The 26779-nt window shown below is 36.3% G+C and overlaps 1 protein-coding gene across 1 annotated transcript; it reads right to left on the bottom strand.

Annotated features, from left to right (window-relative positions):
• Positions 1 to 14618: 14618 nt before the first annotated feature.
• Positions 14619 to 16625, bottom strand: LOC115957961 (receptor-like protein kinase 7). The gene is made up of 2 exons (XM_031076318.1): positions 15518 to 16625; positions 14619 to 15211 (listed from the first exon to the last, which is right to left on the bottom strand). The coding sequence occupies exons 1-2, from the start codon at positions 16544 to 16546 to the stop codon at positions 14927 to 14929; spliced, it is 1314 nt and encodes a 437-aa protein (XP_030932178.1). The 5' UTR covers positions 16547 to 16625; the 3' UTR covers positions 14619 to 14926.
• Positions 16626 to 26779: the final 10154 nt, after the last annotated feature.

The raw sequence follows: 26779 nt of genomic DNA, 5'->3' as shown, positions 1-26779 counted from the left end.
CAAAGGTCAAAAACCCCATCATGTACAAACATTTGACAAAAAGCAATTGAAAAAAAAAAAAAAAAAAAGAAAAAACACAAGCACAATATCAAAACTTGTAAACACCAAAATTCATAAACCTAGATATGAATCTATGTGATTTTATTATGTAAATGCGAGAAAATATCATGAGATTACCTTGATTTGATGAGTGAAAGATGTTGGAATCAAAGTTATGGTTAAACTGAAATTTGAAAGAGTGTGAAAGAGATAGGGTTTAGTTTCAGACGACCAAGAGAAAGAAAATTAAAGGCCAAATCATTAAAATACATGTTTGAGAATCTCAATTGATCTAGTGTCTACCGAGACATTTTATATGACCTTTGTTGGCCGAGTGTCTAATGAAAATTCTTGCAATGCAAAATATAAAAGTTCGGACTCTCAGCTCTCATAGAGAAACTATATTAATTCACTCTCCACACGTAAAAATTACTTGCACAAAGATTAAAAGCACAAAGAAAAACATATCTTTGGCTCTTTCACAAAGAATTTAATGCGTTTATAGATGTTTGGACCAGAGTAGGATTTTTTTTTTTTTTTTTTTTTTTTTTTTTTTTTTTTTTTTTTTTTTTTTTTTTATAGAATAAACGGCAGAATTTTATTCAATGAAAGAATAAATTTATATAGGAACAAGGCAGTATCAAGGAGAGCCAAACAAAACTACACAAGCTACAGAGCTTTCCCACCACCTATCAAAAACAGCAACAATATGCAAGGTTACATAAAGGAAAGCCAAAGAAAAACAAGACTATCCTACAAACTCAAGACAAGCTTCCATAATTAGCTTCCAAATATTGTATAGCATGGGTTGTAGCAGACCTAGTTAGAAAAGAAGGGTCAAGGTGTGGAGTACCGTAGTGGGCCTCATTCCACTTATTCCAAATCATCCAGCTGGTTGTGAAAAATATTGCAATCTCTGGGTCATTTCTCCTTTACATAATTTGATCAACCACATCCACAAATGAAAGATTTGTGCAATGAGACATGGTCCCCCTTAAGCATGTGGACTTCCAAACCATATTAGAATATGTACAGCTTAGCAGGATATGGTTTGTTGACTCCACCCCATCCTTACAACATTCACATCCAGCATCAAACAAAATTTTTCTTCTAGCTAGATTTGCTTTTGTAGGCAGTATATCTCTACAAGCTCTCCAAATGAAAGTTTTGATTTTATTACATACCTTGGCCGCCCAAATCGCTTTCCAAATTTTATTGCACTGTGAGTAATTGGATGATCTTGTAATTGGATCAATGAGGTTATCCACTGTGGCCATTGATGACATTGTGGAGCATGGGGTTACCACCTTGAATGATGGTGGAGTAGTTGGTTCTACATCGTTTGCCATCTTTGTGGATCTTGAGGAAGGCTCATGCTTTGGTCAATGGCATTGGCAATTGTCTCCTTGTTGTTTAGAATCCTACAAAACTATGTGACCAAATGAGGGTTCTCATCTGGCAGAGTGTCATCTACAGCTTTTCTTCTAGTAATTAGCTGCATCAAAACCACTCCAAATGCATATACATCCGCTTTGGTGGTCACTGTTCCTGTAGCTGCTGACAAGGAAAGGAACTCATCAAGCTGATCACTTGCAATGGTTCAACTAGTGACATCTAACTAGAAAATAATTATTCATGGTGAACATTGGTGTCAACATACTTGGTATGACACAAGCACATGAAGAGAAAAGATTGTACAACAACAAGAAGCCCCAGCCTCAAATTGTAAGGTCGTTTATAGATCATCAATAGATTAGTCAAGGTTAACTATATGTATATAGTGGTAGAGTCAAAATTTCAGTTTGGAGACTGGGAAAAATTAAAAGACATGAATGGGATTAATTATAAAAATGATAAGATGTATGAATAATATATATGTAAAATAATACAATATCATGCAAAATAAAATGTAAATGTAAATTTTAATTTGTTTATATGTAAATTTTAATTTGTTTATCATTTCTAGATTAATTTACTTAGTTGCGCTCAAAGTTTTTTCATATTTTTTATTTTTCTTCATGATTTTTTTTCAATAATTTGATTAATGAGGATAAATTTAGAAAATAAATAAAATATAAAAGTGTTAAAAATATAACAATATGCTTGGAAAGTTGCACGCTAAATGTATTGATTGCTTTAAAAAAAAAATGTGGAACTCAATATTTCTTTATCTATTTTTCTAATCATTTGAATTTTGAGTTTATAGCAAAAACCTGAAGGTCAAATGTAAAACTTACAAGAAATTATATATCAAGCTGGATGGGTAGGATGAAGAAAATAATTTTCATGAACTTGTTAAGATTAGGGAAATGAAATAAAGAGACTTGCATTGCGTCTAATGCATTAACGATGAGGATCAAAGAGTGTGAGTAAAAGAATATAGGCAGATTTAAGAAGCATGAGGATTGATATGGAAATGACATAAAAGAGCGGAGTGATATGGACTTGCGGCCCAATCATTCCCATAACACCCATGATTCTAAAGATGGCAAAAATCATGGAGCAATGGGAGCATTAAGAAGTCTATACTAAATTACTAATAACATTCCATCGTCAACAACAAGAATGAGAGAATATTTACAACCTTATCATTATACACAAATAAGAAAGTTCACTGACGTATCAAAGAAGTTTCAGCCGACATCTATTACCTCAGTGATATGATTTTCCTTGATTGTGCAAATCTTTTGGGAGATTGTCTAAGTTTTGAAAGACCATTCATCACTAAACTCTTCAAATTCAATTTGGCCCGGAAAGAGTATTTCGGCCAAAATGCTGAAATTTCAGATTTTTGTTTCCCTCTTAGAAGATGTGGGTGGTTTGGTTTGTATTGGGCTTGTGGTATAGAGCTATATTGGGTTTGGCTGTAGATCTGCGTTTTGGAGGAAGGAGAAAGCTATATTGGGTTTGGCTATCAAGACACCAATCGGTTTTTAGTGTAAGTAGGAATTAAATTCAAATATCTTATTCAATCATTAGAGACTTTACCAGTTAAACTAAATGGAACCCACATATATAAATATATATATATATATATATATATATTATTTTAATATGCTATAACTTAGCTGAAAACTATAAAATATTATGGGAAAAGGTCAAAAATATTATAAAATAATAATTTTTTTTACCACACGTACATTGTCTGCCACACTCTAGTTTTGGTGTTTTTCTTTTTATCTTTTCCTCTCTCTCGAATATTGTTTTTGTAAAAATTTGTAATTTGTATGATGTTAGTAAAAAAACAATCAATTATATTAAATATAGTGTTATCAAAGATTCTCAAAAAAATAAATATATTAGATATATATTTACTCTAAAGATAGAACAATTTGTATCTAAACTTTAAAACAGCTTGAATTTCTTATTAAAATAATAAAGCTTTAATTCAGTCTTAGAGTCCAATTACTTCCTTTTGATTACGTTGTAAAACATATAAAAAAAAAAGTTGGCATAAAAATAATTTTTTCCGTAACGTTAATATGATTATTTATAATCTTTTTAGTATTATGAGGTTTGAATAGTCACTTAAAATTATTTATGTGCCTTGGATAAATTTTTAATAAATATTATGAGTTATTTTATTTTTGTTTTATTTTTTAAATTATTTAATTATTAATTAAATTATTTATAATATCATTGGTCGGACCATTGGTTTGACCCCTAGTTGCACCACACAAAAATCCTCTATGCCATTTCTTTTGTTTCTACAAACTCTTTGTCTTCTAAGTATGTAAATTTCTCTTCGTAGCTTTTCTTTCTTTTGTCTTTTATATTTTTACTTTTATAGCCCATGTGTTTGTTTATGTTCTTTCTTAAGTAGTTTGTATTTGAGTATGTTTCTTAGTATTGAACTCAGTAAAACTGCCTCCATTTGATGAAGGTTCTTTGTTTTTCGTGACTTTACTGCGTCATATTGTTAAATGATCATGGTGGTTGGTTTTGTTCATATTAATTTCAGAGATTATTTCATTAGCTATTTATTGGCTTATATATATATATATATATATTATAAATTTGTAATATATAATTATATTTAAAATTTTGTATTTATATATTTCTCTCTTATTCACTTAAAAAAAAAAAAAAAAATCTTTTTGGTGATTGATTTTATTATTTTCTTTATTGAAGGCAAGTAACCAAAAATAAAAACATAAACGTCTTCTAAAGAGACTTTCTAATAAAATATTTATATCACTATAGCTTGCATGCTACATATCTTCCATCATTAATGCCTTATGTTTAGGTATGTCATGCAACAAAATCACAATAATTGTTGAAAAAATAAATTGTTATTTTAACAGTGCAATATCTATTGGATAATTGAGGATACTAAGGACTAGAATCCTAATTTTTATTAATTCATTTTTTTTATTTAGCAATTAATTTTTATTTATTTATTATTTTTTATTGAGGTTAGGGATTTTTCATATTGAAATCCTAATTTGCAATCAAAGAAGAAGAAACAATTATCTGTTTAAGTATTCTTACAAAAATCAATAAAAGTTATCTTTGCAAAACATTCATTTACATCTTAAAAAAATAAATTTTGCTAAAAATTGTGCTCACTTAAAGTTCATTCCCAAAAGAGGTACAATATTTGTTGGATAGTACTTAAAGAGTTAAAATATTTGCTATATAGAACTTAATTTATTATATAGGTTTAGTCGCTACAATTTGTATGTTATTATTGTTACATGTTTCTAAGTATACTATGTGTAAGGACACGATTCGTGGCGGACCGTAACAGTGTCGGGTTCGCACGTGAAAAGGCCCTAGCAATATCATTTGTAGAGTGTGGGTTTGGAAGGCTAGGCCTTGATCGACAGGCGGTGGGTTTTTCGTGGTGTTCGTACAAGTTTAAGTTTTCCTTCACCCCTGGAGTCTTTCTCCTGGAGGTGGGCTGGGAGGCTCTGGTTTTTGGCCATTTTTCCCAACCCCCTCTCTAGGTTCCTTATTTTTCCTTTTATATTCGCCTGCGTCCACTATCTTTCATCTACGTATAGGGTCAACCTTTCCAAGGCTGATACTTGTCCCGTCAGTCCATACCCAAAGTCGTTGGGAAGGGTTGTAAAAGCCAAAGAATGCGGCTCTGTCAGGTTCAGAGCATTAAATGGCAGTAACAGCAGCTTTCCCTGGATATTTTAGATCTTTCTTCCAAGTTTCAGTCCTATACCGTTTTTACCCTTCTTTCTGGGGGTACTTTGGGTCTGCCGAGGACTGAACTGCCTTCGGCGGTATCCAAAGGCTATCTTGTCGAGTTTGGGCCATAGCCCTCCTCGGCTTGGGCCTTCGGATTCTCCCCGAGTAGATGGGCCTGGCCCATAAATCATTTGGGCCCCACAATAGCCCCTCAAAACCCGGCTGTCCAACCTTTTGGTTGGAAAGGGGGGTTTTGGTGATGCCGAACCTCTTCCTACGGCCCAATCAATTTGGCCTATTAATAATGCTGGCGGCTCTTCATCTGTCCAAGAAATGCACCGGTCTATGAGACAGTTTTTTGATTTCGCGCTTGATGCGTTCTTATCGTTTGGGTATCCAAAACGCGCTTTTAATGACCACTATTTACGAGACTACTTTAATTCGACGGTTTGTTTTGATGGGGTGGAGAAACGAAACCGGCATGTTTATGTTGGCAGATTCCTTTGGAGATCTGAACCTATTAAATGTCTCCCGCTCCACCCTCTGTATAAGAAGGAAGGGAGGAGGTTATTGTTTTTGTAAAGAATCCCTTTTCATCCTTCTGAGATTTGAAATACTTGGCCTCCCCTAGGGTTCATTTTACCCACTGGTTTATAAACTAAATCGTGATACACTTTACCATAACAACAAGTGATGCAGGAGCCAAACCCCTCCCATAAACGCCATGTTCCAATAAAGCTCATTATGGCTCGATCGGGACAGGGATGGCGAAGACTCAAAATCAACCTCACCCTTCTTTCAGTCAAAATCCGAAGCAGGGACTTGTCACGTCACACTTTCGGCGTGACTGAGTCGAGAACACCCATCATCAATACCAACCGCTCTCCTATGAGCATACCTAGTATGGCTCCAGTGTGTTGGGAGTCAGGATCGAGGCAGGGACTAAGTGTCTCTACTTCTTCCTCTCTTCCTTCACTGGTGCTATCCTCCGTCTCCCTTTCTTAGTCTTCCCAGCACCAGATCCATCCTGGTACTTTCACTTCTCCCTCTTTTACTCCTTTTTCTTTCTTTTCATCTCTTCTCTCTTCTTCTCCTCCTTCTTTACTCATGTCCTCCATCTTCTTCATTGATTTCTTCCTTACTATTTCCTTCTCCTTCATTTTTTCCCAAAGAAGGTTCTTATCGAAATATGAGCAGTATTGAGGCAGAGATTGTAGAGACTTTGAAGACGAGTTTAAAAGACGCCTGACAGTTTACTTATCTGTACTACGGATGTAATTGTTGCTTAGGCAGTTCACATTTTGTATAGGCTCGTTTGAGCCCCTCTTTGTACGTTGTAATAATTTTTCGTATTAATAAAAATTGTTGTTATTTTATTTCGCATGTTTTGTCTCTATGCCCCTTTTTTTAAAAAAAAAAAAATTTACAAACGCTGCTCGGCACAATAATGTAGCATCTAAACCAATGACGACTAAGACCAAAATACTTGATAATAAAAAGATGTCGCCATAACTTTAATAGAAATGCTTGGCACAATAAGGCCGACCAGTGAAAAGTAATACTTACCCCCTGCTAGCCGAGGAGAAAAACGAAGGTTTGATGCCGTGTGAGGAATAACCATTTGAAGATATATCACCCACCAAATGAACAGCCTTCTTATACGACTAAATGCTGGGGCGTTCCACCACCTTCCTTACACCTTTATTGGCCTTAACCTTTTATGGTGTTTAAGCCGTGGATGAAGTGACCTGACATTTTTATCAGGTAACCCATCTTACGAAATTCAAACCTTTTCTTATCAAAGTATTTGGTTTCCCCATTGGCTTGGGTCCGAGGACCATACAAGGCTTTGGTTCTGTCCAAAACTTGTAATAATTATAATTTTTTGTACTTGGTTTTCCCATAGGCTTGGGTCCGAGGACCATGCAAGGCCTTGGTTCTGTCCAAAACTTGTAATTTTTTTATGTACTTGGTTTCCCCATAGGCTTGAGTCCGAGGACCATGCAAGGCCTTGGTTCTGTCCAAAACTTGTAATTTTTTATGTACTTGGTTTCCCCATAGGCTTGAGTCCGAGGACCATGCAAGGCCTTGGTTCTGTCCCTGGACTCCTATGCTGAACGGGCTTGGGCCGCGAATTTACTGGGCCTGCAAATTAAGAGGTATTTCCGTAGTCTTTGATCACGCGGTACTTTTTGGCGTCCCAGTGTTCGAGGTGCGCCTTCTCGAGACTCCTTTAGCCTCAGGGTTGCAGACGACGTTGGAAATCGAGCCAGAGACATTTTGTTTGTAGCGTTCCTTGGGACGCCGCGTGAGTAAAATGCCTCCACCTTATCTCTTAAATAAATAGGAGAGAAAGTCGCTTTACTTTCGCACAAATCCTTCAATCTTCTCTCCTAGTACATCATGCTCGAAGCGAGGGTTGGGGCAAAAGAGCTCTCTCCGCCACAAAGGCTCCGTGTCCTCCTGAGACTCCAGATGGTGAGGCACGGGCAAATGAGGCACAAATTCAAGAGAATATTCCAGTTTGACAGAGGGGAAAGTGTGTTTCTCCCTCTTTTAGTCAAAATCCGAAGCAGGTTCTGTTCATGCCAAATTTTTGGTGTGTCAGGAGAAAGATTCTCCGCCCCCAACGCCTCTGCCTTGTTGCAGGCAAATTTTTGGTGAAGGCTCCTCAGCTTCCGGCTCCCTGCATCTTTCCCTCAGTGGTGTGAGGCTTAAGTCGGGTTCTTTTGCTGCCTGAGTTATGGGCGTGCAAAAGCATTGAGGAGGAATAAGGTCTCAAGGCAGTAGCCAACTTCTCCTCTGTGCTACCTCCTCGGCTTTATCTTCACTCTCTTGTATTTTTCGTTACTTACGTAGTTAGCTTCAATGTAAGCTTTGTTTCAGCTTTTCATTGTACACTGTACTGTTCTTTTGTCTTAATAAAATATGTGTCTATTTCTCTATACATATCTTTCTTCTCCGTAACAACTACTTTATGCATGAATATTAAATATAAGCTTGCCCTTAATGATATTCCAGGCAGAAAAATGCCTTAACACAAATTCCTACTAGTTTAAACTTACAAATATTATCAAGCATAACAAGGTTAATCCTCAATAAATTAAACTCTTGGAACTAACCGGGATAACTGCTGAGTGCTGCGCGATGCATGCTAGAGCGATGTCCGAGAACGATAAACTCTAAATAATTCGTCCGAGAGGGTAGCCGAGTAGCGAGGGACTTTGGTTGTGCTTTTGGGTAATATGTTGCGCCGTATCGCATCAACCCCTTTGATACTGGGGATCCGAGGGTAGACCGAGGAATCCGCGCAATCAAGGTATTAACCCATCTGTTAACGCGGAGTTCTCTTCGGATGGATTTTGAGGTTTATGTGCCATAGTTTTTTTTTTTTTTTTTAAAAAATAGTTGGTTCCTCATCCAAGTAGTTGGTTTCCCCATAGGCTTGAGTCCGAGGACTATGCAATGCCTTGGTTCTGTCCAAAACCTAGTTTTCCTCATCCAAGTAGTTGGTTTCCCCATAGGCTTGAGTCCGAGGACTATGCAATGCCTTGGTTCTGTCCAAAACCTAGTTTTCCTCATCCAAGTAGTTGGTTTCCCATAGGCTTGAGTCCGAGGACTATGCAATGCCTTGGTTCTGTCCAAAACCTAGTTTTCATCCAGGTAGTTGGTTTCCCATAGGCTTGATCCGAGGACTATGCAATGCCTTGGTTCTATCCAAAACCTAGTTTTCCCATCCAGGTAGTTGGTTTCCCATAGGCTTGAGTCCGTGGACCATGCAATGCCTGGTTCTATCCAAACCTAGTTTTCCTCATCCAGGTAGTTGGTTTCCCCATAGGCTTGAGTCCGTGGACCATGCAATGCCTGGTTCTGTCCAAAACCTAGTTTTCCTCATCCAGGTAGTTGGTTTCCCCATAGGCTTGGAGTCTGTGGACCATGCAATGCCCTGGTTCTGTCCAAAACCTAGTTTTCCTCATCCAGGTAGTTTGGTTTCCCCATAGGCTTGAGTCCGGACCATCCAATGCCTGGTTCTGTCCACCTATGTAGTTGGTTTCCCCATAGGCTTGAGTCCGGGACCATGCAATGCCTGGTTCTGTCCAAAACCTAGTTTTCCTCATCCAAGTAGTTGGTTTCCCCATAGGCTTGAGTCCGAGGACTATGTAATGCCCTGGTTCTGTCCAAACCTAGTTTTCTCCAGGTAGTTGGTTTCCCCAGAGGCTTGAGTCCGAGGACTATGCAATGCCCTGGTTCTGTCCAAAACCTAGTTTTCCTCATCCAGGTAGTTGGTTTCCCCATAGGCTTGAGTCCGTGGACCATGCAATGCCTTGGTTCTGTCCAAAACCTAGTTTTCCACATCCAGGTAGTTGGTTTCCCCATAGGCTTGAGTCCGTGGACCATGCAATGCCTTGGTTCTGTCCAAAACCTAGTTTTTCCTCATCCAAGTAGTTAGTTTCCCCATAGGCTTGAGTCCGAGGACTATGCAATGCCCTGGTTCTGTCCAAAACTTAGTTTTCCTCATCCAGGTAGTTGGTTTCCCCATAGGCTTGAGTCTGTGGACCATGCAATGCCCTGGTTCTGTCCAAAACCTAGTTTTCCTCATCCAGGTAGTTGGTTTCCCCATAGGCTTGAGTCGAGGACTATGCAATGCCCTGAAAACTGTCCTCGCCAGGTAGTTTGGTTTCCCCATAGGCTTGAGTCCACTAGTAATGCCCTGATTCTGTCCAAAACCTAGTTTTCCTCATCCAGGTAGTTGGTTTCCCCATAGGCTTGAGTCCGTGGACCATGCAATGCCTGGTTCTGTCCAAAACCTAGTTTTCCTCATCCAGGTAGTTGGTTTCCCCATAGGCTTGAGTCCGTGGACCATGCAATGCCCTGGTTCTGTCCAAAACCTAGTTTTCTTTGGCACTGGAACTTGGTTTTACGGGAGTTAGCTCCTCGTCCAAGCCCCTAGAATTATTCGCGCGATTAACGTTGACAAACGTAGCCCCTAATCAAGAAGCATGGCCCCTAACGGAACTTTACGCTGAAACTCTATAACCAATTGTTAGGAATAAAAAAGGAACTATTTCGACCTACCGCCTATGCCAACACACAAGCCTTCCCACAGACGGCGCCAATTGTAAGGACACGATTCGTGGCGGACCGTAACAGTGTCGGGTTCGCACGTGAAAAGGCCCTAACAATATCATTTGTAGAGCGTGGGTTTGGAAGGCTAGGCCTTGATCGACAGGCGGTGGGTTTTTCGTGGTGTTCGTACAAGTTTAAGTTTTCCTTCACCCCTGGAGTCTTTCTCCTGGAGGTGGGCTGGGAGGCTCTGGTTTTTGGCCATTTTTCCCAACCCCCTCTCTAGGTTCCTTGTTTTTCCTTTTATACTCGCCTGCGTCCACTATCCTTCATCCACGTATAGGGTCAACCTTTCCAAGGCTGATACTTGTCCCGTCAGTCCATACCCAAAGTCGTTGGGAAGGGTTGTAAAAGCCAAAGAATGCGGCTCTGTCAAGTTTAGAGCATTAAATGGCAGTAACAGCAGCTTTCCCTGGATATTTTAGATCTTTCTTCCAAGTTTCAGTCCTATACCGTTTTTACCCTTCTTTCTGGGGGTACTTTGGGTCTGCCGAGGACTGAACTGCCCTCGGCGGTATCCAAAGGCTATCTTGTCGAGTTTGGGCCATAGCCCTCCTCGGCTTGGGCCTTCGGATTCTCCCCGGGTAGATGGGCCTGGCCCATAAATCATTTGGGCCCCACACTATGCATTTATGATATGATGATTATTGTAAATAAACCAAAATTAAATAATATTTCATAACTCATAGTTAATATTCCCATATATCACATGGGTCAGTGACTAGTTATATTTATTTCATTATTATCTTTCTCTTATGTTATTTATTTCATTATCTAACACTTTTCTATAATTTTCTTTCTTACTTGTAAATTTTTCATCTAAAATTTTTTGCTGCATTTTTTTTTATATATTTTTAAGAGATCCTATTTGAGATTCAATTAAGCACTACTGCAACTTCATTAAACAATAAAATTACCAAAATTCTCAACATGCCTTGATAAAGACAAATTCAAGTTTCAACATATAACTCAATGACTTGATGGATATAAGCAAAACAAGATTAATTTCATAAGATAATCTAAAGCTAAAATGCAAATTACATTTTGATTGAAATTCATTTTAGTCCTCTAACTTAACTTTTGTGCAACTGAGTCCTCTAAGACTCAAATTTATTCAATTCAAGTATTTTGTCCAATTTTGTTAAAAATTTTCCGTTAAGTATGCTATTAATTAATTAAAAAAATTTATCACATAAAAAATCTTGAAATATTTTTAATAATTTTATAGATTTTTTTTTCATGTGAAAATAATATTTTTTTAATGAAATTTTTTTAACAAAATTCAAAATTGGATAGAAGTCCTAAATTAAATAAATTTGAAGTTTAAAAGACTCAATTAAATAAAAGTAAAGTTAGAAAATTGAAATAAATTTCAGTCAAATTTAAATGGTGGAATTTGTATTTTAGCAAAATCTAATAACAAGGTTAAGGCATAATTAACAAAAAGATATAAAATATATTATTTTTCCCCAAAAAAAAAAAAAAAGAGAGATTTTTACTAGACTTTGGATAATGCAACACAGGATGATGGAAAGTTGAAATCTAATTTTCAATTTTGATTTTGGTGGAGAGAGTGAGAGAGATTGTTTGGCGAGTGAACGAACAACGTGAGACAATGGATAGTTAATGCAGACAACCTATCATGTGAAAGATTAATTGAAATTTCAAACTATTAAAAGGGAACTGATTGTAAAAAATGATTTCGGAAACTCGCCACTTTTTTATTTTGATGAACTCTGGCCACATTTATTTTTTTTCGTGTGGGTAAAACAACTCAGGATTTTCATTGGGTTGGTTTAGGTTTACTATAGTCTATAGGACCATAGTTATGGGTACATTTTGTAGGATGAGGAAGAGAGTGCACAACCGCCTTTGGTTTGACTAATAATTTTGGGATCCTCTTTCAATGGGGACCTTAGATAATGACTTGAGTGGCGAAAGTCTACGGCTCTTGAAATTGAGTACATAAATAATTACAAAATTTTAATTTAAATTCAAGGCAAATAATGGAATCCTATATACTATGAACCATGGAATTAAGGTTTCAAATTAGCAACTTAATGCAATAGAAACAGCACTAATCATTTTGTTCACTTTTTTTTTTTTTTTTTTTTTGGGGTGCCTTTTTTATATATAAATACATGAAATTATTTTTAATTTCTTTTCCTTATTCTATTTTTTATTTTCCTTTTTTTTATTATTCTTTTTTAAATTTCCTCCTCTCTCAGTCTCTCTTACCCAAACCACTCTTCAAATCCCGTTGGCTCATGGGCACAAGATGTATAAGGTGAATCGGAAATAATCTCGGCCGTCCATTACACTCTGCCATCTTCAGCAGTTTCTCAACCGGAACAAATGCCGCCGTTCTCCGATTCTTTTTTTACTCTGGTTCCATTCATGTAGTCTAGGCCATTCATTGTGTATTCCATGCTTAGACTTACATAGGTGTATTTTGCGTTGAGTATTCCATTCATGTAACCGCTCTTTGGAACTTGTTGCTTGATAAATCAATTGTTGGGAAGATGGTTGGGACTATTACTAATTTGTCTCCAATCCTTTCATTGCCGCCTTTACTGAATCTTGATAAACACCACTTCTCCTAGATCAATCATATAGATCAAAAGGATATGGTCCATCTTTATCTTCATCACTAATCATCATGGCTTTCAACATTTCAAATTAATCTCTCAATAAAAGACCAGTAAACACATTGATAGAGAGGTCGAGAATTTGTATTTTAGAGAAAAGCATCACATTACTTTTATGGTTTCCTACGGAACCATGAAACCAATTAAATCTCAAGACAAGAACCATAACTCCAAAAGACAGGTATAATTCTCTATGTGTTATAACTAAAGTTTCTCAATTAAATTCTTCTTAAAAGGAAAACAATTATTCAAATATGTTGAAATTAAGGACTGCAACAGCCTTGTTTGTTGGCATTGATTTTTTGCTGATTTTTATGTAGGGAAAAGCAAAGCAGAGACTCTGTTACTTTGTTACACAATAGGTATTTTTTTGTACTTATGATTTCTTTCTCTTACACATGTCATCAACAAGGATAGATTGGTCTCAAAATTGTTCAAAGCCCTCTTACCAGACATTTAATGGATCCAAATTGATGTAGATCATCCTTTTTATACCTTCCTATCTGCTGCTCCTCATACTCTCCCTTGGCTGGCTACAATTCTTTTAGTGAGCTTGGTTCATACAATATAAGAAAATGCCCGACACCAATTGAGCTTCTCTATCTCCATTAGTGTGATTATTAATCTTATATTGACGGGAAAGATTCTAGATTGTTCAGAACCATACCAAAATTTTTTCATCCTGATAATCGAAGCATGCCGGACATTATCTGAAATGGATTTAAACCCAAATTATCTGGTGAAACTATTAAAGAAATATCAAATCTTTTTTTTCTGAACGCAAGAAAACACGTGGGTGAGTCCTGTATAATCAAGGAGAGTGAATGGATGAGGAAGAACGTTTCTTTCAAGGTGGGGTTGGGAGTGTATTACTGGCCATTTCCACTATATATCCAATCTCTATTCCCCTTCTTACGATTACTTAGTAGAAAGTAATTTAGCAAAAAAAAAAAAAAAAAAGATTACTTAGTAGAAAGTAGAATCTATGGAGTTTAGTTTTCTTTCTCAAATTCAGAATTCTTCAGTAATTTTTTCCATTATAAATATTTCATCTATCATTTTTTATTGAGCAAAATAAAATAATAAAAGTACAACTGAGCACAAGGCCATCCTTTGAACTGAGTCCAACATGCCAGAGTCTAAAAAAAAAAAAAAAATCACACACACACACATACATACAGAAATACTCTCAAACATAAAATACATAAAATACATAAAATAGAAGTACAAGTGAGCACAGGGCTAGCCCCGGAATTAAGCCAAACATGACATTCAATCTCAAAATAAACAAACAAATACACAAAATACCACCAAAGGAGAGGCTAGTCAAACAGAGCACCCCTTTAATGCATTAATTTCTTCCTTGTCCAGGTCTTTGATTATTAGGCATTCTCTTCTTGTCCTTTTGTTTTCCTTCAATGAACCTTACTAGCCATTTAGGTTTTCTTATTTTAAACACAACATATCTCATAGCTAATCCAAACAACAAGCCACAACCATAGCCGATTAACACAGCCTTCCAACCAAATCCGCTAGCAAACAATGAATCATTGTCTTCTTGGAATGTTGATGGTGGTGCTGGTTGTGTCGGCTCATCAGTGCCACATTTTCTTGACAATGGAAATCCACACAATCCTAGGTTTCTATCATAGGAATTGTTTTCAAATGTAGCAAATTGTTTGCCTCGAGGTATGGGTCCAATAAGCTGGTTTTGTGAAAGATTTAACATGGCCAAAAATGTTAGATCTGTTAGTTGCAAAGGAATTTCTCCAGTGAGGCTATTTGAAGAAAGGTCTAAGGATTCAAGTGCTGACAATTTTGCCAACGATGATGGGATATGGCCAGTTAGGCTATTATGGGAAAGGTTGAGCAGTCGAAGGATTGTAAGCCTTCCAAGTACTTCTGGAATCACTCCTTGGAATTTGTTGCTTGATAAATCAATTGTTGTGAAGATGGTTAGGATTCTTTGTAGTTTAATTTCCAACCCTTTCATTGTCACCACCACCGAAATCTTGATATTGACAACTTTGACGCTTACAACTATAACCCGTCGTATAACTTTCACCCATATAATGCGGTTCAAGTCTGCCTTCATCATTAATCATCATGGCATTGAAATTTTCAAAATAATTTCTTGGTAAAAGACCTGTAAACTCATTGTGAGATAAGTCAAGAATTCTTAGCTTAAAGAAAAACACCCCACTAGTGTTATGATTTCCTATAGGTCCATGGAATTTGTTGGATTTCAAGACAAGAACCTGCAGATTGGTAAGAGCTTCAGACCAATAAGGAAATAAATCATTAATTTTGTTGTTTCCAAGGTCAATAACTTCCAGATTTGTACAGTTGATAAAAGATTTTGGTAATAGCCCTTCTAAATTATTGTCATTGAAGACAATAGTTCTCAACTGATTACCCTTTGCAAATGTATTAGGTATGTTACCCTGGAAATTATTCATTCGCAAATTCATCACCCTAAGATAATAACTAAAGTTACCTAAACATTGTGGAATCTTGCCTTTCAAACTATTATTAGAGATATCCAAAATTTCAAGAAAACTTACGTTGCAAATCGCTGCGGGTAATTCACCAGATAAGCGATTGTTTCCTGCAAATAAGTATGTAAGAGACTTGGCGTTTTTGATATCAGATGTAATTGGGCCTTCAATATCATTCAACGAGATATCAATTAGGTTCATGTTCGGTAATCCCCAGATTCCAATAGGAACTTTCCCCGAGAGTGAGTTATTGTTGACCCTAAAACGACGTAAAGTGGAACAATTGGCATAACTTGCTGGCATTTCACCGGTGAGATAGTTCTCAGACACGATAAGCGACTTCATAGTACCTTGCTTGCACATATCTGGTGGAATTGGACCGGTAAAGAAATTCTCAGAGGCTTCGATGAAATTAGTTTTAGCCCAGGAGAGAAGGTTATGAGGCAGCGGACCAGTGAAGCTATTTCTATACAGAGAAAGGTCCACAAGCTTCGTGAAGTTGCCGAACTCGGCCGGTACCTGGCCAGATAGCTCGTTTTGATATAGTCGCAGAGAAACCAGGTTATTCAAGAACCTCAACTCAGATAGATCGCCTTCAAGATAGTTATTTGAAAAATCAAACATTTCAAGCTTTGTGAGGTTTCTTAGACCGATAGGAAGTTTTCCTGCGAATGAATTGTTGTAGAGCTCAAGCTGCCACAGGTTGACTAGGTTCCCAATCTCAACTGGGATTTTCCCCGTCATGTTATTGTCGGCAAGCTCCAAGTTGATTAGCTCGTTAAGGTTTCCAATCTCTGCTGGAATTGTACCTTGGATGCTGCAGTTTGATAGGTAAAGCCAAGTCAAGTTAGTAAGCAGCAACACCTCGTTTGGAAATGGAGAAGGATTAAAAGGATTGTCTCCGAGGCTCAGCCAAACAAGACCGGTCATGTTTTGGAGTGATTTCCACGGGAAAGTCCCGGAAAATCCGCTCAAATTCAGATGTAGATACCGTAATTGGCTTAGAGAGGACATTTCTGGAACCGACCATCCTGTGAACAAATTGTTGCCCAAATCCAAGTATTGCAATTTGACACAATTTTTCAAGTCGTCCATAATTGGACCGTGCAAGTGGTTGAACCCGAATGAGAGCTTTTCTAGTGATTGGAGCTGGCATATGGAATCAAGAGGAAGAACCCCGGTTAAATTTTGGTATGAAAGTTCGATTTCTGTAATAAAATCGTCAGAAGTGCAGGAGATTCCAGTGAAGTTGCATATGGAATTTCCGGATTCCCAAGAACTGAAGACATTGGTGTTTGATGTTTGAAGCGCGGATTTTAGTTTCATGAGAATTTGAAGGTCATTGGATTGGATTCCAGAGTGAAAGTGGAGGAAGCAAAAAAGGAGAATGAAAGGGTAGATAGGCGGACGCGACATGTCCTATGGTGGACTGAATGGCGTAAACTTTTGTCGGTATTATCTATTATGATCTTATTTAGAGAATAATGAATTTAAGGCTGAAGATAGTGCCATTTTATAGCAGAATGGTGGGAAGTCACGCTATTTCACTTGAAAGTAGAATGTATAGTGACATAAACATTGTGACTGTTCAAGTTTAGTATGGCCGTGACTTGAGGACTGGGATATGCCATTGCTTTTTAATCTTTATTAATATTATTAGGGTAAATTTCATCCACACTCTTGAGGTTTGGGCTAATGTCAACTAGGTTCAAGATTTTTCAAAACTAGTCAATTTGGTCCTTAAAGTCAACTTAATCTTTAAATATTTAGTTATTTTTTCTCAACTGTTTTAGGGACTAAATTGGCTCTGGATACCAAATTGATTAGTTTTAAAATGTCTTGGACATGTTTAACTTTATCCCAAACATTAGGAATTGTGAACAGAATTTATTATTATTATTATTTTTCCATCTTCACTGCATTTATGATATGGCCATAAGCACAAAAAAGATCAAGCACAAAAAAGATCTCGCACATTTGTGAACAATTTTCCCGAAGCATATTGGCTTTTTATCACGGCTAACACCCTACTTTCTTGCATATAAGAGCATTCTCATCAGCTCTTTCATAAAAAATGTTATTTTAACACATCAAAAACCTATTTTATCATTTTAGCACACCATTTTACAATTCACCATTTATCACATCTTCTATTTTTCAATTCTATACATTAAAATAATATATCCAACAAATTAAATAATATTAAACAAATTCCAACACATTAAACTACAATCACAATCAACCTCCACAAACCACCAACGGCAACGGCAAATCAACCTTCACAAGCTACAATCACAATCACTAGATCTCCAATAAACTCCAAATCCAAAAACCTCAACAAAAGAGAAAAGAAAAAGAAAAAGAAACTCAAAATCTTCGACAAACACTGTCGGCCCACTACAGCCACAAACACCGCTGCCCACTACAGCCACAAACATCGCCAACCCAAAACTCAACCAACCACCGCCACAACCACCGCCCCAAAATGCCAATCCAACCGATCAATCAATGACCCAAAACCCACACACCGAAACCCACTACAACCACAAACACCACTGCCCACTACAGCCACAAACATCGCCGGCCAAAAACTCAACCAACCACTACCAAAACCACGACATCACCACCAGCCCAAAATGCCAACCCAACCGATCAATCAATGACCCAAAACCCACACATCGAAACCCATCCCAAATTTCACACCCACGACCCGATTAAGAGATCTAAAGGTCGAAGGCGAGGGCTGTGGAGGTCGACAGCGAGGTGAGGCGGCGAGAGATCTTAAGCAAAGATGAGAGAGATCTTGAGCAGGGAGGACTGAGAGGGAAGAGATAGAGAGTGACAGAGAGAGAAGAGAAAAGAATAAAGTGATGAGAGAGGAAAGAGAAAAGAGAATAAATTACTTGATTTCTATCCGTACGCTCTCATATTTAAGAGCGTACTGTAGCATGTCTCAAAATTTTGAGACATTTAGCACACCTGATGATGCTCTGTTTTTGGTGTTTGGTGTGCCAAATGCCAAATATTTGGCATTTGGCTCACCTGGTAAGAATGCTTTAAAGGCTACTTTTTTCAATTACTTGATTTTTTATTAGTGTTAATTACACACAATCTACTTTACACGGTTTTATATACTCCAAAAAGCAACTGACATGGGGACATCCAAGTTGGATAATTTCTTTTTGGGTATGTAAAATAGTATATGTGCTGTGGTACATTAAACAAATGCCCGAAAAGCACTTGTTAACCAGACCCTTTAAGAGGAAAGTTAACCAATGCTCTAAAAACATTAGTTTAGAAAATATTTTTAAGAACTTTTTATATTAAAAGAAAAAAAAAAAGTTTTAGTCAACTTTTAATATTTTCCCTAAAAGTAGTATAAAAATTCTTAAAATGGTTCATTAACAAAGCACTTATTAACCGAACTCTATATATATTAAAGCTATTTTTTCTTTTTCTTTTTTGTAGGTATTAAAAGGAGTTATGATTTTCATGGAAGAGAGTCCTAATGGTTGAACAAAAGACAGAACAAAGAGCTTTAATTTGAAAACTGGACTCTTTTAATTACAATACTTTACAACTGTTATCACATCAGTCCACACACAACATTTTTACTTCATAGCTTTACTTCCCACTCTACAACACTCGGAGCTTTATGGCTTCACCTCACTTCACACGGCTTCACCTCACTTCATACAAGTATTTCTCTTCATTGACCCTTCGCCTTATTCCACACGTCTCACACCAAAAATTATATGTTGCAACCTGCATATATGTCGGGTACACCACACACCTAGGCACATGACATCCTATTTATATTAGTCTTATGTCGGTAAAGAGAACTGACTTTGAAGCTTCTAGCTTTACTTTTTAAATACTATATTTTACTAAGCTTCTAGACACCTTAAACTTGTGGCTGAAATTCACTAGTGCAAGGAAGCTTCTAGAGAAAATATGAGAACTATAGAATTCTAGAAAAAATAGCAAGAGAGAGAGGCGGTGCTTGATTTTTAACACTGATTACGCTGATTTTCAAAGAAAATTTTCCCCCCGCAACTGATATGAAAATTTGTTAAAATCAAGCTCATGGTGCTTTCTTAAGTCCATTGAGTAACCAGCATAGTTGACACACTTTGTGAGACAATCCCGAAAATGAGAACCTTAGTGGCAGCTGCATATAAACTTTCCCTATGAGCTCTCCATTTAGGAAAGCATTTTCACATCCACATCACAACAACAAAAAATGTAAATTTCTTAGAAAATCAAAACGGGTAGAAAATTCAAATTTTAAACAATCCAATAATCACTAAACACTAGTTCTCTAACATTTATTAATGTATCACTGTGCACTCTTGGTGTGGCGGACACTCACACTCCACAAGTATAAGTATTTGTGGGGTGTGGAGGGCAAGAGTCAGAGTTCAAGTCTGCAAAAGGGAGTTCCACACACATATACACTTAGAATAGGTTAGATTAAGGTCGTCTAGGTTAGAGTAGAATTTCTACCTTGTATCACAAAAATTATTTAAAAAAAAAAAGACATTTATTAATGCAAGCTCAAAAAAAAAAAAACATTTATTTATTTAAATCGTAATACTCTTCTTACCCAAACCACCTCAACGAAAAACCAACTACTCAAAATCTAAAATAGAGAAATAAGGGATGAGCTCCCCAACTAAGCAAGTAACCAAATTTTTTTTTTCCTTTTTTAGAGAAGAAGCAGACAACCAATTTGAACTAGCATGATCAAGCATATATACAAGTTAAATAAATAAATTATTCATAAGATAAATATCATTTACTTAAAAATTTTATTTCAGATTAATTAAAAAATAAAATATAATTTGCAATAAATTCCAAATATTAAAATTTTCAACCAACTTATGTGACTGATCGAATTGATATCAAATGATCAATTAGATTTTGAGATTCTAATAGGCTTAGATTATTTTCTAGAAAATGAAAAGAGAGCATGTATTACTGTAAATGAAAATTGAAAATGATCAAATTCATACGAAAATGCAAAAACTTGTCGAGAATGTGAGTTTCGGTGAAAAAAAATGCAAGGCCAAACATATAAGTTTTCCAATGAAAACCGTAAACAGGGCCATGTAATTAGGAAGACTTGATTCTAAGAAAAAAGAAAAGATTATGGAGACTTGAATTTGTAACTTGCTGCTTTTGGACAAGTTGGTAGATTTGTTTTCTTTGAAAAAGTGGAAAAGGAAAATCGAGTTACCAAGACTTGACACAAGTTACTTGCGTTTTACCCTTACTCCTTTAACAAAAGAATCAATTAAGGGTCCCAAAATAAGAAAATCCACCATGTGATTTTGGAGACTTGACTCTAACAATGTAACTTGCATCTTTTCTGGGAAAGTAATGCACAAAAGACTTGACTCTAATAGTGTAACATGCTGATGATGTTAAAAAATCCACTATGAATTATATTTTAAGCAAATTTGCCATTACTTGTTTGTTTAAATTTTAAACCAGTAATAAATAAAATGTAACAAACAAAACTCTCAATAAAATATCACCAAAAAAAAAAATCATTATAGCCTTAGGTCTAAAAAAACCTCGACTCTGCTCTAGATCATGAGAAATTTTGGTAAATTTAACTGAATTTATTTTTATGAATTGAGAGAAAGGTGTTACTTAATGTTATTATTTTAACATATCTTATACATTCTACATAACCTTCTCATATGGTAGGATTGTCTACGCATTGCGCGGGTTCTCGACTAGTTTATATAATTACTATAGCAATTATGTATTTTTACACAATTTCACATGATTTGATGTTGATAAATTTTTAGTTTAATTGGCTAAAATATGATATATATATATATAAGACAAGCACATATACAAGTTCTCTTAGAGCATTAGCATTGGGGGTGTAAAACCCTCTAGATGCTATTTTACATTCTTAGAGGTCCAAAACATACTTTATCTGATTGTTATTGCTAAAACTTTCTAGCAATTATAAGCAGTGAGTTTGTACTTTGTATATATACAAACTACTGTAGCATGGTTGTAAAACAAAAATATTTTATTTTATTTTGTTTTTTTTAAAGGATGAGATACAAAAGGAGTGGAAAAGAGGAAGAGTGGGGAGGAAGAGAGAGAAATGAACAAACAAATGAATACACTTAAAAAATAAGAGCTGAAATGTTGGTTAAATTGTAAAATAAGATGGTAAAATAGATAAAAAAAATATCGTTTAAATGTGTGAAATAGATATTTTTTTAAATACCTGGACGCTTATCCGTTAATGTTTCCTATATTTTATTTTTTGTTGGATACTGTAACTATTTTTGAGGGAAAAAAATGGGTGTCTTTTCCTTGGAAAAATGGGCCATGCAATTACCCAGACTCGAGTTGAAATCCATCATCCTTTTTTTTTTTTTTTTTTTTTTTTTCCCTTTCAGTTTTGTTTCCTCAATACTTATTCTTTGTTTGTACACATGATTTCTGACACTAACCATTGATAAATTTATCAATGATATGGAAAGAGAGAAGCCAATTAGATTTACCTTGAAAACTGTTGTAATTGAGGTCAATAAAAGTGATAACATGTAGATTTGATAATGATGTTGGAACCTCGCCAGTGAAGTTAGATTGGAGGAAAACTTACCTTACAAATGAAATGTGTTATAACAATAAAATATGTTGCATATTAATTATTCGGTGATTTGTTGGTGCCTCGACGATTTGCATGAAATTTGGCATAATTAATAAACTTGGGTAATTAAATTAATTAACCGTAGACAATATTTTTTAACCCAAAAACACACCTTCTCGAATTCCTACAACAGGATTATTTTTAAGTTTTTACAAAAAAAATAATAAGTCTCTAATGATTATTATTATTATTATTATTAATATCAAGGTGAATTTCATGAGTGAATTGGGACTACTTGATTTAGGCAAGACTCAAGAGCATCAAAAACCTTTTGTGCAACTTTCTTCCTAGAAAAGAGGAAGCCAAGTCTCTGAATTCACATGGCCGATTTTCTTCATTTTGGGACCCCTAATTAGTTTAATATAGGAATAGTAAAGAGTAAAATGCAAGTTACTCATGCCAAGCCTTTCTAAATACATTCTCCTTTTCTATTTTTATAAAGAAAAGAAATCTAACAACTTGTCCAAAAGCAAGTTATTACAGATTCAAGTCTTCCTAATCACATCATGGCCCCGTTTCACCATTTCCATTGAAAAACTTACATGATTGACTTTTTGGACTCAAGTCCCTTATAGTTTAGGAGTCAAGAGACTCACGACATACCAAAATGGGCCCCCAAAAATAAAATTGTGAAAAGGGGCCTTGTGATTAAAGAGAAAGAGTGTAGGACTTCAAACTGTAACTAAACCAATGACTTGACTCACTGCTCCAAAGAATTAGCCCCAAAAGCATCGTCATGCAATAATGTATATCGTCAGAAACAAATATCGAATGACTTGACTGCGCTTTTTCAGATCTGGCAATTCAAATCGTCTCAGTCCAGTTTCGCAACCAGGTTTTTGATAAACTTTTTTTTTTTCTTTCTCCACAAAAAATTACTCAAAAATAAAAATTATTTATAGTAAAACTAAAAATAATTAAGTTTAATCAACTAATTTTACCAAAAACAAATAACTTGAACTTTTAACAAATTTTAAACAAAATAACACACATAAAAAAATACAAATAAATAAAGAAAAAGCCAGTAATTGTTAAGCAATAGAGTCAGAAACTAGAGCCATCGTACACAGCTTTTTTACATTAGACATAAGAAACACTAGAATACATTTTACAACAAGAGCTTTCTTTTCTTTTCCTTCACTCTCTCCTACCTCTTCAGAATTACAAGAGTCCTATTTATAGACCTTAGAGCTTGCAGATAATGTACAATATTCATATCAGGACAAGTAGGGGCTGTCCTTATGGATTTACAAGTGTCCAAAGCATAGTGGCCTGGCTGGATTTTCATCTTCCTCCGTATAAGCTTGCCATGGGATAAGAACAATAATAGAGACCTTGAGTGCTGGGCTGGCGAACAGGTGTCAAGTGAGGTAGGGGCATATCTGCATTGGTGATCTTATTCAAGCATCTCTCTGACAGGGAGGAGATATGGTACTGTTGGGAGTTGTTGGGAGGATTACGTCTGAAGACGTTTCTAGGACTTTTGACTGTCTTTTTTTTTTTTTTTGGTTTTTTTTTTTTTTTTTTTTTTTTTTTTTTTTTTTTTTTTTTTTGTTTAAGGTATCTAGTCTCATCCATCTCTTCCTTGGAACCATTCTTCATCAACATCTTCATCAGGATCATGATTATGATATTGTGGGTCATCATATCCAATAAGAGGATTTGGCATTTCCCAATGATCTTCATGTGGCCATTGTTGTTTACAAACATCCGGGCCAGTTGGAATTATTTCAGGGAAAATACCCTTATTAAGGGATTCTGCCATGGTAAGAGCATGATAACAAGATACCCAAGAGACATCCAAATGTGTGCGGAGACTTCCGTTTGAATTGGTGATCCAACACATCTCAGCAGGGTGGAAAATTCCTTGTGCTCGAATGTTATTTTTAGAATGAAGTTTGGCAACCAAACATGCTAAAGTGACTTTGTGGCCAAATTTGGGGTGTTCTGTTTTAGGATACCTTATCCATTCACCACTATGAGCATCATTTTTCAAAATTTCATACCAGAATTTATGAAAATATTTATTTCCCTGAGGGAAAATATAGTTGTAAAACTCTGGTTCGAAATGAAGACACAAGTATTATTCATTGAGTATGTACCACATATAGAGGTAATGTGCAACCGTCCAATTGGTTATCCAAAATACAAAAGGGGTTTTCCATGGTTGGTCTATATCAGGGAAAATAGCAAGGAAATGGCATTGGTGTTTTTTAAGGTAATCATGGAGGGTTTTAATAATTCTTTTAGTTCTGGCTTCAAGGGTCAAGGTTTTGATTTGGTCTTTTATTTCTGAGGGAATGTTTTCTATCATATTAAGGATATCATTAGGTATGCAGAGGAAGGGCTTGAGGATGAGGATGGGTCTGTAATAGGATATACACACAAAGGTGGAGGGATAATTGTGGTATTAAGGGCTGGAGGTTTCCTGGAAAGGTAATCAATGATAAGGTTATCCTTACCTTTAATGTGCTTGACTTGAAAAGATCATTGTGAAAACCAATTTGACCATCTGAGTAACTGAGGATGTGGGAGCATTTTCCTTTTGAACTGGAGCATCTTGGGAAAGGAAGACATGTCCATTTCTACTAAGAAATTATGTCCAAGAAGATGGAACTGGAATTTTTCAATTCCATGCTTGACTGCAAAAATTTCTTTGAAAGTAGAATGGTGATGAAGTTTTGAGGGCTTGAATGCACCACTTTTGTAACCGCAAATATTCCTTTTGCCATCAATTTCTTCAAAAAGAGCTGCTGCCCAATATTCATCACTCGCATCTGTCTACAAGATCCGCTTACCTGGTCCTAGAATCTGTAAGGGAGGAAGTTTTTCTGATAACTTTTTCAACTATTGAACCGCTTCTGTGTGAGTAGAGTTCCATTTTGGGGGAGATTTCTTCAATAATTGAGCCAAACAATTCCTGTATCTGGAGACTTTTAGAATGAAGTCCGACATGTAATTTCTAATTCCAAGGAGTTGTTGTATTTGCTTAGTGTTTGTGAGCTTGTCTGAAAATTCACCCAAAGAGGACGCTATGTGAGGCTTCAGAGTATACTTTCCATATGAAATATTTACTCCCAAAAAGTCTATAGAAGACTGTCCTATGACCATTTTCTTTTCTGAAAGCATTATTCCTTGGGATTTCACCAAATTATAAAATTCAGTGAGCAACTTGGCATGAGATTCTTCATCTTTTGAGAACAAAAGGATATCATCCACATAGATTAATGCATTGGCTAAGAGTGGCTGGAACAACGTTACCATTGCTTTCTGGAATTGGGATGGAGCATTTTTAAGACCAAAAGGCATAACAGTCCATTGGTAATGGTGGTCTGGGATGCAAAAAGCCATCTTGTATCTTTTACCTGGATGGATGCCCAGCTGCCAAAATCCAGCTTTAAGATCAAACTTTGAGAATACTTTTGCATTTGAAAGATGCTGGAAAATGGCACTCTTATTTGGCAAAGGGAATTTGTCATTTGCCAGAAAGTGATTAAGATCCTGGTAATTGATTACCAGTCTAAGTTTGCCTCGAACTTGCTCAGCATGCTTATTGACATAGAAAGCTTCACATGCCCAAGGAAAAGTTGTGGGTTCAATAAGGCCTTCAGCTAGGAGAGTAGATAGTTCCTGAGTTGCCAGGGCTAAATGTTCTGGATTCATCCCTTTGTGACTGGTTCTTGTGGGGTTGACATCTTCATTTTTCTTGAATGGAAGGTGTATGAAAAATTTTGGGTTTTTCCATAGAGGATTTGGATTTTTAAGGAGGAATTCAGAATGGTTGTTTGCACAACAGTCACTGATAATCTGGAGTTTTAAGGAGTCAAAGGGGTCCACGGTGAACAAGTGGGGTACTTGGGTCCAAGTAAGAAGGTGTTGTTTGTGCATGAGCCCTTTTGAAGAGCATCTAAGTCTTGGTATTTGATGAAGGAGATCAAATCCGATGAGAAGGTCTCTGCCTGTAAGAGGGGATCCAAGGACTTGGTGTTTAATAGTTAAGGTTGGAAAGATTCTGATGAGGATAGGCTTACTTTTTAGGGTTATAAGGAATGTTTCTCCATTGGCTGCTCTAAACATCTAGTGATGGGGTAGCCAAAATTCCTGAGGTAAAATTTTGGGGTGAAGGATTGTTGCTATTGCTCCTATATCAAATAAGGCTATCATCGGAATAGGTCTAGAGTATGTATCAAGGAGAAGGTGCACTTGGGCTATAGGAGTTGGGTTGGTCAAGGGAGCTATTATTGGCTGGGATGTGTAGATGGTTTGGATTTCTGGATCTCAATCATATTCGCTGTCTGGTTCTGAGACTTCTTCCGAGGTAGAATAAGCCACAACTGCCAAGGCTTGAGGAGAGTATTCATCATCCAAGGAAAAGAGTGACTCTATGTCCGAGAAAGGAATATCTTTTGCATGAATCTGGGCTTGTTCAAGGAAGTTTGCTGCCTTTTCCTTTTTCGGGCAATTTTTAGCAAAATGGCCTGGTCTCCTGCATACAAAGCAAGCTTTCGAAGTTTTTCCTTTAAACTGCTTCCTCCTAAGAAACTTCCATTTCTTCTTTCTGAAAGTGTTTTTCTTTTCTCCCGCATAATGTCTTTTCTTTCCAAAATATTTTTTGAAATGATTTCTTTTTTTCTGTGGACAGG

Source organism: Quercus lobata, chromosome 8 (assembly GCF_001633185.2).
Source record: "Quercus lobata isolate SW786 chromosome 8, ValleyOak3.0 Primary Assembly, whole genome shotgun sequence".
NCBI lineage: Eukaryota > Viridiplantae > Streptophyta > Magnoliopsida > Fagales > Fagaceae > Quercus > Quercus lobata.
The sequence above is the reverse complement of the archived record's forward strand: the minus strand, read 5'-3'. Positions and strand labels throughout refer to the sequence as shown.